Here is a 15064-nt window from a genome sequence, read left to right as displayed (position 1 = left end):
CCATGAGTAGCACATCATCATAATCATTATCTTCAGCATGTGCATATTAAGCTTGATCGCTATCTTTCGCTCGCACTTCCTTCTTTCTTTGACATTCTCGAGCATAGTGGCCAATCCTTGACAATTGTAACATTGCACCTCGTTCATGTCAACTTTCTTCCTAAAATACTTGTCGCACATGCCTTTCTCTGTTGATTCAGAGTGATTCTTTGGTTTCTTGCTTGACTTCTCATCATTAGCAAGATTCTTATCATGTTTCACCTTCTCTTTCCCATATTTCTTGATGAATCTTGCTTGTAGTGCATGTCCAACCACTTTCTCCCTTTCTTAGTTCCTCTACTTAAGCCTCGTATCATGAGCCTCTAATGAAGCTTGGAGTTCTTCTAACTTTATCTCAGCTAGGTTCTTGGACTCTTCAATTGACACTACAATGTAATTAAAATTCACAGTCAAATATCTCAACAGTTTCTTATTTTTCTGCAAATCATTGATTGATTCACCACACACCTTCATCTGATTCATCTCGAATTTCTTTCTCAACTTCTGCAACTTCACCTTTTTCAGGTTTTTAACTCCTCCGTACAAGTTATTTAACTTGTCCCATGCTCCTTTAGCCGTTTCTTCTTCAATTACCATCTCGAACACGTTAGGATCCACACACTGGTGAATCAAGAAAAATCTTTTCCATCTTTCTTCCTTTGATCCTTGTGTGCGGCTTTATGAATGCCATATGCATTCGCTTCTAATGTCGGTACTCAATCATTCACGATTTTAGACACATCTTGAAATTTGAAGGTGACCTTCATCTGTGTAACCCATCATCCGTAGCAAATGACATCCCATCCCTAGTGCTACATATCATAGAGATTCCTCTAAGAACCAATGGTAAAAGCTAAAGAGGCATCAATGTCATTCTCTAACTCAAGCGGCTACTCTTGTACCTGATTCTCTGTACTCCTAAAGGGCACAAATGCCACAATAACAAACAGGGGGTGAGAATAAATCTAACAAATGTTAATGGAGAAATTCAGCAAAGCGGGATAGTTATAACGAATTATAAATCATCTCAAGCACAATCAAAATAAATAACAATGCAATGCAATGCTAATGCCACCAACTCCTTCTTAAATGCACGTGGTACTAAAATCACTGAGATCAAACGTATGTTACTGATATTCTCATGTCTCTGATTCCTCTCTGAACCATGTCCCTCTCTGGACGTGAGACAGACATAGTTCCTCTCTGAACCAGACCATCATTGAACCGAAGTCCTACCTATATCCAAAATAAATGAATGCATGATTACACATAACACAAACATGCAACAACACCAACACCACAAAATCACAAGTCTCAAAACATACTAAAAAAGGTTCAACTCTTGAACTTATAATTCTCCATACTCAGGCTATCATTGTAATCTCTCTGGACTACTATACTCAAAAACGCCAATAAAGTCCCCACTATAATCCCTCTCTAAATTACTATGCTCAAATCTCCAATAAATGTATCATTGTAATCCCTCTCTGGATTACTATACTCAAATCGACAATAAAGGCCTCACTGCAATCTCTCTCTGGATTACTATACTCGACAATATATTTTTAAAACAATTTCAATTATTTCTTCTCAAAAGGTAAAGTTATGTTATCATCCAAAATTATCAATTTTTCATATTACTCTGTGAGATCAAAATATCTCAAAATTTTATAATTCTTAAAATGTCTCAAAAACTCATAATTCTCAAAATGTCTCAAAAACTAAAAATTCTCAAAATGTTTCAAAACTCGAAATTTTCAAAATGTCTCAAAAACTCATAAATATACTAAATCACTATTATCATTACTTGTATCATACCATCAACAGGGTAATAACCCTTAATACCAAGTCATACCAACACAACTGTAAAACATATAAGAGTCACTTAAATAGTAACTCTGATAACTCTAAGATAACAAATGTCTCTCTTAAACTTATTAACATAACTATAAAATTTATCAAAGTTTCCGAAAGAAAACTCTAAAATATATCAAATTACCAATTACACTCTCACAACTCTAAACAACTCAAGATTACTCAATAACAACTTTAAACTCATCAAACAACCCCAAAATCATGCTTCTTAGTAGTCACACATCATATTCGAATAATTATTTAGAATATCAAACAAAATCATAATCAAGCAAATGAATATGTTCCAAAAATATTAGAGAGTCTATTTTAAGAATATAATTTTTATTTCAGGACTTAATACACCAATTTGTTTAGTTTAATCAAACAATAAGAATGGGTACTCGCGTCAGGCAGAATGTTTCACTTGGCTTCAAAGTGACGCCAAATATTGTATACTTATGAGAAAACTATACAAATTTCAAGTTGAAAATAATATTAAACCCTATTTCTAAAACAACTAATCATATCCCAAAAGAACTTACTAAACTCAAGTTATACCTGAAACATTATGACCAACACAGAACTGAAGTTGACTACGCCTCTGGTATAAAAACCAAAAAATTCTACTTTTTAAGTGCCCATATACCCAATTTATCTACTTCAAAAGAAATATTATCGTATTATCTTTCCAACACTTTGAACTGCGCCTCAATCCGAGTTCCGAAACTCAAGATATGCCTGAAATAAGACAGTGAATCCCCTTTCTAAGTCTACCAACGATTTTCCTGCGTTGTTGTCCCTTTTGAACAGATTTTCAATTTTTTTTTAAAGTTCCAATTTTTCAAAAGTTCTTAATTTTAAGTTTTTATATAAAAACTATTTTTTAAAATAATAAAAATTAAAGTTTCCCTATAATTGGGAAAATTTTCAAATTTATCGACTCAATTTTTTTTTAGAGAAATAGAACAGATGTCTCAATATACTCAAATGGGAACTCGAAGGACCCTATTGGAGTCGCTCAAATATCAGGGGCAACATACCAACACAACATAAATCAAAACAACAAGAAAAACACATAACTCACAAGATATCCAACACAAATAGAGATCTTTGAGGTTTTATCCCAAATCCCCCAACTAGGGTCTCAGATCAACACGTATCAATATTCCAATTCAACTGAAATCAAAATAGTCAAGAAAACACGTAGCTCATACAATATTCATCACAGATAGAGACCTTTGGGGTTTTATCTCAAATCCTCCAATTAGGGTCTCAGAGCAACACGCATCACTATTCACATACTGGTCATTACAAAAAGGAAAAAATAAGGGAAAAGTCATATCAACCCCCAAGGCGCTGATATGAGGGTAAGGAATCCTCACTATCCTGCAAGCTTAAATTCACCCAAGAGTAGACAATCCCCCGCCCCACACCTACCTCCGATTGCACTAAGGTTGATGCTTTAAGGAGTTCCTTGGATTTCTGCTCTCCAACCTTGCACTTCTTCCCAAAATTCTCTCAGATCCCTCTGTCACTTTTCACGTATGCTAGAAAACTCTCAAAAATCTAGCTTCCCATTACCTTTTAGTATTTATATGGGCTAAGTTCTCATATTCACATTTTTCCCAATTAAACCTAAACACCCATCCTCTCACCTCAAACTCTGTTATATTCACAAAAATGACTCATCCTCCCATTATTCAATTAAATTATTATTTAAATTAAATAAATATTAAAATTAAATAAATATTCAACTTAAATAATTATTCAATCAACATATAATTTATATTATTTTATCTTATTATAAAATGATTAATATGACTAATTATCTATAATAATTCAATAATATTATTATTTTATCTTCGCTCAAATCTCAGATTCCCGATGATTAGTAAATTACTAAAATAACCATATACTTCAAAAATATCAAAATCAAATATAATGAATAATTAACACTAACAATTAAAGAATATACTCTTTTTAAAAGTTGAGGTGTTACAACTCTCATCCGCTCAAAAGAATTTTCGCCCTCGAAAATTACCTGGCGAAAACAAATATGGATAGGATTCCCTCATCCGGCTCTTTAGTTACCAAGTTAGACTCCCCCCAGTAGGTCCTCCCCAGACCACCTTCACTAAAGCAATCTCTTTTCCTCTAAGTTGCTTAACTTCTTGATCCTCAATCCTTATGGGCAATGCTTCCACAATCAGATTCCCTCTCACTTGCACATCGTCCATCTGGATAATATACAACATATAAGGAATATACTTCCGAAGATGAGACACATTGAAAACTTCATGAAGATTCGAAAGAGACGGTGGCAAGGCCACCCTATAAGCGACAACTCCAATCCTATGGAAAATCTGATAGGGACCAATAAAATGAAGAGTGAGCTTCTTAGACTTCAAATCCCTCCCAACACCAGTCACACATGTGACTCTCAGAAACACATGATCGCCCTTTCAGAATTCAAGATTCTTTTTCTGCTTATCGTGATAGCTCTTTTGCCTAATCTTATATACCTCCATCTTCTCTTGGACCATCTTCTCTTGGACCATCTTCACTTTCTCTGTAGTTTGTTGGACAATCTCTGGTCCAGGAACAACACTCTTTCTAGACTCATACCAACATAGAGGAGTCCAATACCTCCTCCCATACAATGCTTCAAACAGTTTCATTCCAATGCTCGAATGATAGCTATTATTGTAAGTAAACTCTATCAATGGCAGAAACCCGTCTCAAGCACCTCCCTACTCTAAGATCGAAGCCTCAAAAGACCCTCCAAATACTGGATAGTCTCCATATTTTGACCATCAGTATGTGGATGACAAGCAGAACTTAACCTCAACTTAATACCCAAAGCTTCATGTAAGCTCTCCCAAAATCTGGAAGTGAACCTCAGATCTCTATCCAACAGAATACTTGATGGAATACCATGAAGTTTTACAATTATAACAATGTAAATCTCAGTGAACTTTTGCAATGGAAAATTGATTTTAGGGCCTCCCATTGTAGCATTCAATCTATCTTAGAAGGGTCCACTGCTATATTGCCACTAAAAATCACATGACCGAGAAATATCACTTCTCGTGAGTAGAATTCACATTTTGATAACTTGGCATACAACTTCTTCTCTTTCAACACCTGTAGTATACTACAAAGAAGTCCAACATGGTCCTCATCTGATTTAGATTCCACCATAATATCATCAATGAAAACCACTACGAACTGATCCAAATAAGGATGGAAGATCCTATTCATATACTCCATAAATACACCAGGATCATTAGACACACTGAACGGTATCACTGAATACTCATAATAATTATATCTTGTTCTGAATGTAGTCTTCGGGATGTCTTCGTCCTTCACTCGAATCTAATGATAACCCAATCTCAAGTCGATCTTGTTGAAACACAGTCACCCACTAACTGATCCATAAGGTTGTCGATACTGGAAATAGGATACTTATTCTTGATGCTGACCTCATTTAGTCGACGTTAATCAACACACAATCTCATACTGTCGTATTTCTTTTTATTAACAAAACTTGAGCTCTCTAAAGTAATACACTTGGTCTAAAAACTTCTTCTCAAGCAGATCTTCTAAATGAATCTTCAGCCCAACCAACTCTGAAGCAGATATCTGGTATTTTCCCATTGACGTGTGTCTAGTATCATGTATTAAATCGATGGCGATCCCAACTTCTCACTCCAGCGGTAAGTCACAAATGACCTAAGGAAACACATCAGGAATTCGCACACCACATGCGTATCACTAGCCACAACATCACATTCCACTCTCAAGGAAGCTAATATCACAATCACTTGACCATCCTCCCTCGACGTCATATCTACTTAACCGGCGGAATAAAACTCGAATTTGTATGCTCTTCTGGTTTAAGAAACAACATAACCTTAATAACATCAACACTCTTGCAATCAGCAGATCGCTAAACCAATCCTCCACACTAGAGGAGCCTTAGAGAAGCATAAGCTTCTTCCCCACTTGTTTAAATCCTGCTCCTGCTGGCAAGCATCTAGAAAAATGGACGAGTACCGACAGTGTTTCACACACATGTCGTACACTAGGAAACAAATAAAATCATAAAACCTGGTCGGACAAACCGATCAGGATATGATACCACTATGTAATAGCCTAATCACCGACTCAATATTTAATAAAATATTTCAAATAAAAATCCACAATTAGATTACAACGCATGCTTCACCATAGCATAAAAACATCAAATACAAAATAATCATGTGAAAATAAGTAGTGGAATAAAAAAGCTCAACATAAAAGTCTCAACAACCAAGACTCCAACATAAATAAAGCATAACACAAATAGTGAATGACATCCCATCCCTCGTCCTACATATCAGAGCGACTCCTCTAAGACCTAATGGTAAAAGCTAAATAGGCATCAACGTCATTCTCTAACTCAAGTGACTACTCATGTACCTAATTGTTTGTACTCCCAAAGAGCTCGGACACCATAACAACAAACAGGGGGTGAGAATACATCTAACAAATATTAACGGCGAAATTCAGCAAAGCAGGTTAGCAATAACAAATTATAGATCATCTTAATCACACTCAAGCACAATCAAAATAAATAACAATGCAATGCAATGTTAATACCACCAACTCTTTCTCAAATGCATGTGGTACCAAAATCACTAGGATCATAGATATATTACTGATATTCCCCTATCTCTGGTTCCCCTCTGAACCGCGTCCCTCTCTGGATTTGAGACCTCCATAGTTTATCTCTAAACCAGGTCATCACTAAATCGAAGTCCTACATATCTATGAAATAAATGAATGCATGATTATACACAACACAAACATGCAATAGAGTCAACACCATAAAATCACATCACAAGTCTCAAAACATCCTAAAAAAGGTTCCACTCTTGAACCTATAATTCGTCATACTTAGGCCCTCACTTTAATCCCTCTAGTTTACTATACTCAAAATCACCAATAAAGGCCTCACTATAATCCTTCTCTAAATTAATATGCTCAAATCGCCAATAAAGGCCTCATTGTAATCCCTCTCTAGATTACTATGCTCAAATCTCCAATAAAGGTCTCATTGTAATCTCTCTCTAGATTATTATGCTCAAAAATATATTTTTAAAAACAATTTCAACTATTACTCCTCAAAAGTTAAAGTTATATTATCATCCAAAATTCTCAATTTCTCGAATTACTAAGGGAGCTCAAAATGTCTCAAAAAATTATAATTCTCAAAATGTCTCAAAAATTCATAATTCTCAAAATGTCTCAAACTCATAGTTCTTAAAATGTCTCAAAAACTCAAAGTTCTCAAAATGTCTCAAAAACTCAAAAATTTCAAAATGTCTCAAAAACTCATGAATAGAATACTCTATTATTATTACCTGTGTTAGACCATCAACAAGGTAATAACCCTTAACACCAAGACATACCAACGCAATTCTAAAATATATCAGAGTTAATCAAATAGTAACTCTGACAACTCTAAAGTAACAAATTCCTTTTTTAAACTTATCAACATGACTCTAAAATTTATCAGAGTTGCTTAAAGGAAACTCTAAAAAATATCAAACTACCAATTACACTTTCACAACTCTAAACAGCTAAAGACTACTCAATAACAATGGTAAACTCATCAAACAGTCCCAAAATCATGCTTCATACTAGTCACACATCATATTCGAATAATTATTTAAAATAACAAACAGAGTCCTAATCAAGCAAATAACAATGTTCCAAAAAGCTTAGAGAGTGTATTTGAAGAATATGATTTTTATTTCAGAACTTAAGACACCAATCAATTCAATTTGTGAGAAAATTATGAGAATTTCCAATTTAAAAGAATTTTAAACTCTCACAACTGACTACATCCCAAAAGGACTTACAAAACTCAAGTTATGTCTGAAACATTATGACTAATGCATGACTGAAGTTGACTACGCCTCTGGTATAAAAACCAGCAAAACTGCTACTGTTAAAGCGCCCCTAGACCCAATTTATCTACTTGAAAAAAAAGATTATCATGTTGGCTTTCAAACTCTTTGTACCACGTCTCAATTTGAGTTCTGAAACTCAAGATATGCCTGAAATAAGATGGTTAATCCCCTTCTAAGTCTACATGCGATTTTCCTGCAATTTTCTTCCTATTGAACAGATTTTCTATTTTTTTTAAGTTTTGATTTTTCAAAAGTTCTGAATTTTAAGTTTCTATATAAAAACTATTTTTTTTGTAAAATAATCGAAATTAAAGTTTCTCTATAATTGCGAAAAATTCTAAATTAATCAACTCAGAAAAAAGTTTAGGGAAATAAATCAGAGGTCTCAATATACTCAAATGGGAACTTGGACGATCTTAACAGAGTCGTTCAAATCTCAAGGACAATATTCCAACACAACACAAATCAAAACAACAATGAAAACACATAACTTATAAGATATTAAACACAAATAGAGACCTTATGGGTTTTATCCTAAATCCCCCAATTAGGGTCTCAGATCAACACGTATCAACATTTTAATTCAACAGAAATCAAAACAGTCAAGATAACAGAAAACACGTAGCTCATACAATATTCATCACAGATAGAGACCGTGGGGGTTTTATTCTAAATCCCCCAATTAGGGTCTCAGAGCAACACGCATCACAATTCACAAACAAATCATTACAGAAAGGAAAAAAATAAGGGGAAAATCATATCAACCCCCAAGGCATTGATAGGAGGGTAAGGAACCTTCACTATCCTACAAGCCTAAGTTCACCCAAGAGTAGGCAATCTCCATCCCCTTACCTCAGATTGAAGCAGGGTTGATGCTCTAAGGAGTTCCTTTGATTTTTGCTCTCCAACCTTGCACTTCTTTCCAGAATTCTCCCAGATCCCTCTGCCTTTTTTCACATATGCTAGAAAACATTAAAAAACCTAGCTTCACATTACTTTTTAATATTTATATGGGCTAAATTCTCAAATTCACACTTTTTTCCCTATTAAACATAAACTTCTCTCCTCTCACCTCAAACTCTCTTCTATTCACAGTTATGACACATTCTCCCATTATTCTATTAAATTATTATTTAAATTAAATAAATATTCAACTTAACTAATTATTTAATCAGTATTATATAATTTCTACTATTTTATCTTATTACAAAATAATTAATATGACAAATTATCTTTAATAATTCAATAATATTATTATTCTATTTGCGCTCATATCTTAGATCCCCGGTAATTAGTAAATTACTAAAATACCTCTATACTCTGAAAACATCAAAATCAAATATAATGAATAATTCACACCAACAATTAAATAATATACTCTATTTAAAAGTCGGGGTGTTACATAAGCAGTATGAGAATCTCAACATGAAAAACAATGAGAAGGTACTTGATTACATCTCCAGAGTGATTCTGATCACAAATGAGATGAAATCTTGTGGAGAAACTCTCTCTGAACAAGTAATCATTGAAAAGGTATTGAGATCACTTACTTTTCAGTTTGATTACATTGTTGTAGCAATTGAACACTCTAAAGACCTTAGCACCATTAGAATTAAAGAGTTGCAGAGTAGTCAAGAGGAAAAAAAGTTGTGTTTGACTGAGAGAAACTCTAAAAGAGAGGTAGAGCAGGCTCAGAAAGCACCTTCTAGTGAGAAAAATCAAAAACAGTCTTGGTCAGAGGCCAAAAAGAGACATGGTGGTGGTTATCAGAAGTCAGAAGTCTCCAACTCTGATCATAAGAAACATCATAATGGAAAGGAGAATTTGATAAGAAGAAGATTCAATACTACTGTAGCGGTAAATTCATGACCATCAAGCTATGGATAAGCTTAACCTCAATAAAACCAGAGTCGCCACTTTGCTTTTATTTTTTCCAAAGGAAAAGGGAAAAGTACGAACAAAACCCAAAGATAAGAAGTTTTAAAATCAAAACTAATAAAATGTCATAGATTACAGGTAAGGGGGTTGGTTACATAGAGGGAAGATGTTAGCACCCAAAGTGTCCTAGGTACTCCTAGGGAGCCCTTTTTTATGTGTGTATGTGTTTTTTGGTATAAAAGATGTTTGAGAAAAATAGAATGTGGGGATGAGAAAAGAATTCATTAATTATATTTTTGTGTTTGACAAGACCTTCAGTCTTGTGCCTATGTACCAACATAAAAATGAGGGATCAAAACCTCGTAGTTCGTGGTAATAATTTCAAAGTTGGTGAATTGCTTTTAACAAAAGTTTGAATGAAAAGGGCACAAAGGGCCAAAAATTTTAATACAGTTGTTAGTTCTTTTTATCTTTTGAAATTTTAATTCAATATGATTAAGTTTATTTACAAATTTGATTTAAGAAAAAGTTTGAAAATCCATTGGCATAAGACCAAAGTTTCTATTTGAAATAAGGTCTAAGTTTGAAATCACAAGCAACAAAAGTTTTTTTGAAAAGGGGGAGAGATTTTTAAATTTAAGAAGTGGGAGAAGATGAAGAGGCTATGTAACACCCCTTTTTCTACCCCAAATTATTTAGCATATAATCAGAGTAAATAAGCACGCATATAAAGAAAAGGGCGTCACATCGACGTTTTCGAAACTTAAAACTTTCAAAAACCAACAATACACCTGGTCATTCAAAATAACATATTTCACTCATCATGAATATTCAAGCAATATGCGTTCGCAGCGGAAAATAAAGAATACTCATGTATTTCATAAAATGATTCATGTCCCATACCATGATCATCTCTCAATAATCACTTCAAATAAAATAAAACAATTAATGACATAAAGCATATCAAAATAAGATATGAGTTCAATACCACTAATCTACCCAGTGTTACATGACCAGAGCATTGACTCATTACCTAATTTCAAACTAAATACGGAAACTCTCCAGCTATTCTTGAGTGAGCTACCGTCCACCTACTTCAGCAATACTACTCTGTAGTATCTGCACGATACCCATGTAAAGGTAACATTCAAACAGAAAGGGTGAGAATTCCAATCATTATGAAATAGCATAATAAGGCACAATGAATTAAAACACAATTTAAGAATTCATCACACTTGGTATAATCACGTCAATAATATTAACCAACAATCATCTCACATATTTCAAACGTACATCGTATCCACATCAATACATGCATTCAATGATCACATAACTATAGACGACTCCATGCAAGACAATGTGACTCTATGCATGTGGTACCTCAATGTGAACTCAAAGTTTCACCGCTTTCCGATTCAATATCTAGAATCCAAGCCACGCTTCCGATCCGGACAAGACCAAAGCCCTATGTTTGTTTCCAATGAAGGATCACCGCTTAATACTACGCCTAATCCCAATTAGGATTAACGTTTGCTACGTCTGTTTCCAATGAAGGATCACCGCTTAAATACTACGCCTAATCCCAATTAAGGATTTCAACCTAAAACATGTTCCTACCCATTGACCCAATCATACTAACCCATAATGATAAGGATTTCCCCCCTTGTCAATTTGATGGAAACCTTGACTCCTCTCGCTTTTCCTCTCCTCTTTCTCTATCGCCTTCAGTGCTCAAGTGAATTCTAATTCTCACTTCCTTCGCTCTTACTATTTATAATAGTATTCTAGTCGGGCTTAAATCATCAAATTTAATCACTAGGCTCAATAATACCTAATATTTAAATAGCTCTATTTAAATTTAAATAATTAACCACTCACTATGCAACCAAACTAATTAATTAATTCAATTATTTAATTATTTCTCATATCCACTAGATAATGAATTAATACACCAATTAATTAATTATCACTCCACATAATTAAATTAAAATTATAATAATAATAGTATAATAATTCAATACTAAAAAAAATGGGTTGTTACAGGCTACACTCAGCATAAAATTAAAACGTAAGAGTTGAAAAGATCTGACCAATGGGATGCAATCCAATAGACAAGAATGTCATATAGAAAACCCACTTTCCCTTTGGACTTTGAATCAAGCAATACTCAATAAGCAATTAGCAATATCCAAACATCAAGAAGATCAAGGCATCAAATAAAGATAGCCACATCTAAGCAAGCAAATCCCATAGTTAGCAGTCTTCTTTGTCTTCCCATGTACCAGATGAAATATTCCTTGATCAACTCAGAACAAAGCATCAGACACAATAACAATTAGCACTAAGACAAAGTAATAGATGAATTCAAACAGAGCACAAGGCTTGCATCAGATGAAGGCTTAGTTCACAATAACTTGGTCTCAAAATGTTGGCATTGGCCAAGTCCTTTTTGCACAGAGAATGTTGCCTAATCCTAAGTCAAAAAGTTCAGATCAAGATCAACAGTCCACAAAATATTTTTTAGGGTTTTTTGTTGTTTATTAAGTGTTTTAAGGTCCTAAGACCACAAACAAAATCAAGATGCACAAACAATATATACAATCATAAGATATGGCTCAAAGGAACAAAGTGAAAATGGCATAAACATAAACAAGTTAAATGAAATATAAATGGCAATGAATGATAAATGACTAAAATTTAAATTGCATAAAGTAAATGACTTGAAAGTAAAGCAATATTAATAAGAGTTAGTCAAATGTTCGTCAAAGGTTAATCAAGTATTAGTGGTGTCTTTTAATTGATTAAGTCATTCTTTAGAGAACACTCAACCATCCATTCACAAGCATGGATCCTTGAACCAAGACATCTTCCATGGGAAGGAAAAAGGTCAAGTTTCCACACAATACCATGAAGGATGGGAGACTTACAATCTCACTTACTAGAATGCTATGCCTTTAGGGTCAAATTTAGCTCTATGTTAAGCAATTGTAATTGGACTTATGTAGAAGTCACAAATATCTGAGGTCGGGCAATAAAAATTTAGGTGTTAATGCATGTTAGAGATTTGGTATAATGAACCAAACTCTTAAAACATACCACACATTATAAGAAAAAATCAAGAGGGATGGACCTATCTCAATCATACTTTTATTGGTTCATCTGACACAAGGTCATTGATGAACCAATTAGCCTTAAGACATTAGAGATTTCATTGGTCAAAGAGGGAATGGAAAAGAATATGGATGAAGATGAAGAGGGAAGGGAATAAGAGAAACACAAATTGGTCATGGGAAGAACTTTATCAAATTAAAACCATCCATTCATTTTGGGAGATGAAATGTATATTTCATCAATCCCCTAAATCCAATGGTTTTAATCCAACAAAATGTCAAATCAACATTGACCAAGGCCCAAACAAATAGTCAAACATCACAAAACCATAAAAATGGCTCGACACAATTTTTACACAATTAATCAATTAAAAATCAATTTTAAAATGCATTAAAATACAATTTAATTTGGTCAAAACCTAAAATCTCTTCAAAACACCAAATAAATGGGCAAGATATTTATCCTAGGTCAAACAAGGTCAAATGACCTTAGACAAAAAAATTCATGATTTTTAAAAAGTCTGAAGTATTTTTAAACAATTAAAATTATGCACAAAAACATTTAATTCATGAAAAATATCAAAGTTAATCCAAAAAATCATTTTAATTCAGAATATGAAAGAGAAAAATATTTAAATTTTTTTGGTGAAAGTCCCATATTTTTTGGATTAAAAATGAAATTTCTATGAATTAAATAAAATAAGTGGGTTAAATGGAAATTCAGAAAATACAAAAAAAACAAGGGTCATCAGATCTCCCTCATTAATTGAGGTGGCAGATCTGATGGCCAAGCAAGCGCGTTCCACAAACACCTTAGTCAATTGCGCCACACACTTGGTAATTAAAAGGAGAGACTGAGATTAAAACATGAGATGATGATCAAATGGTTTTTGACACGCCAACACACCACCAAAGCTAGGGCTCCGGTCATCTTCTCCGGTGAACCTCACCGGACTGGTCCACCTTCAACTCAATGAAAAATGAAAAACAATGAAACTATTTTAAAGAGAAAATGCTCAGGATCACGAATCTGACCTCAATTTTCTCCAATTCCAAGTATATAAAAAGATACAGGGATTTGAATTTTGAGGATCATGAACTGAGTTGCTTCGATTTGACCTCAAAGCAACTCAATTTTGTTACCTACATTGGTAGGACTTCAGCCAACCAAAAACCATAAATAATAGTGAAGAATTGAGAGAGAATCTAAGAGATGAAAATTCTGGAAAAACACCTTCGAGTGAGCTTAAACCTTACTTGATCTTGCTTCCAACTGTCCTTGGCTTGGATTCAGAAGCTTGTAGGAGATGAATTGGATCACATAAAAGCTTGGACTCTTGGAGTTTCAATCTCAAAACAAAATGATATTTGAAGCTCGATTTTCAAATGAAAACCTTCAAGATTATCCTTTAATGGTGAGGGTTTAGATTACAGGTTTAAAGCTTGGTCATGAGGTCCTTAATTCTGAGCCAAGAGGGTTGTATTTATAGGCATTACAATTCATTTTCACACACTTTCAAAATTTGCCATATATATCAATTTCATTGCATGCTTGCATGGGTGTGTGATAGGCCCATCAAATGATGCTATCAAGTCCAAAATTACCAATGTGTAATGCTGAAATCATGTCATGTACTCATGCAATGGAGATTGAAAAGTGATTGTGAAATCCATCCAAATGAACCTTTGAAAAGAACCCATGTGCAAGTCCTTAATTTCTTGGCCAAATGAGATGATCTTGGAATTTTTGGAAAGGTGAGATCAAGGGGAACAACTTTAATGTTTAACCCTTTTCCATTTGAAGCTTGGATCCTAATGAATTTTGAGGTAGAAGTTTGGAAAATCAAACATATTTGAAAATTTTCTAAGTACCAAGTCAAATGTTCACTTCTTCCACCTCGAATAACTTTTGCTATGGGATTCAAATGGAAACAATTCCTTCATTAAAGTTGTAGATATTTCAAACCTATTTAATTTGATCACAAATTTGACCCTATTTTGATTTGGCATGAAGGAGTTATGCATTTTAGAAGTTGAGGAAAATCACTTGTTCAATGGTAATGGCCCAAAATGACCTATAATGTTTCCTCTTGGCACATGCCTTTTCAAGTTGAATTTAAACTTATTCCAAGAATAAAAGTTGAATAGGACATCTTTAATTTGATCATGGATCTTGAATGGATTCCATCTCATAAACATTGAGCAAGTTATGGTCCTTGGAAG

The 15064-nt window shown here is 33.8% G+C and overlaps 1 protein-coding gene across 1 annotated transcript; it reads right to left on the bottom strand.

Moving 5' to 3' along the window:
- Nucleotides 1-3980: 3980 nt before the first annotated feature.
- LOC127121728 (uncharacterized) lies at nt 3981-4903 on the bottom strand. Its single transcript, XM_051052174.1, has 3 exons — nt 4683-4903; nt 4416-4590; nt 3981-4256 (listed from the first exon to the last, which is right to left on the bottom strand). Exons 1-3 carry the CDS (start codon nt 4901-4903, stop codon nt 3981-3983), a joined length of 672 nt encoding a protein of 223 aa, XP_050908131.1.
- Between the last annotated feature and the right edge of the window lie 10161 nt (nt 4904-15064).

Source organism: Lathyrus oleraceus, chromosome 2 (genome assembly GCF_024323335.1).
Source record: "Lathyrus oleraceus cultivar Zhongwan6 chromosome 2, CAAS_Psat_ZW6_1.0, whole genome shotgun sequence".
Classification (NCBI taxonomy): Eukaryota; Viridiplantae; Streptophyta; class Magnoliopsida; order Fabales; family Fabaceae; genus Lathyrus; species Lathyrus oleraceus.
Note: the sequence above shows the minus strand (reverse complement) of the source record. Positions and strands in the feature narration are given on the sequence as shown.

Coding starts and splice junctions, on each gene's coding strand:
- LOC127121728 (XM_051052174.1), bottom strand. CDS start 4,903: ATGGGAGGCCCTAAAATCAATTTTCCATTGCAAAAGTTCACTGAGATT. Junction 4,591..4,682: donor CAAAATATGGAGACTATCCA/GTATTTGGAGGG, acceptor TTACAATAATAG/CTATCATTCGAGCATTGGAA. Junction 4,257..4,415: donor TGGTCCAAGAGAAGATGGAG/GTATATAAGATT, acceptor GGTCCCTATCAG/ATTTTCCATAGGATTGGAGT.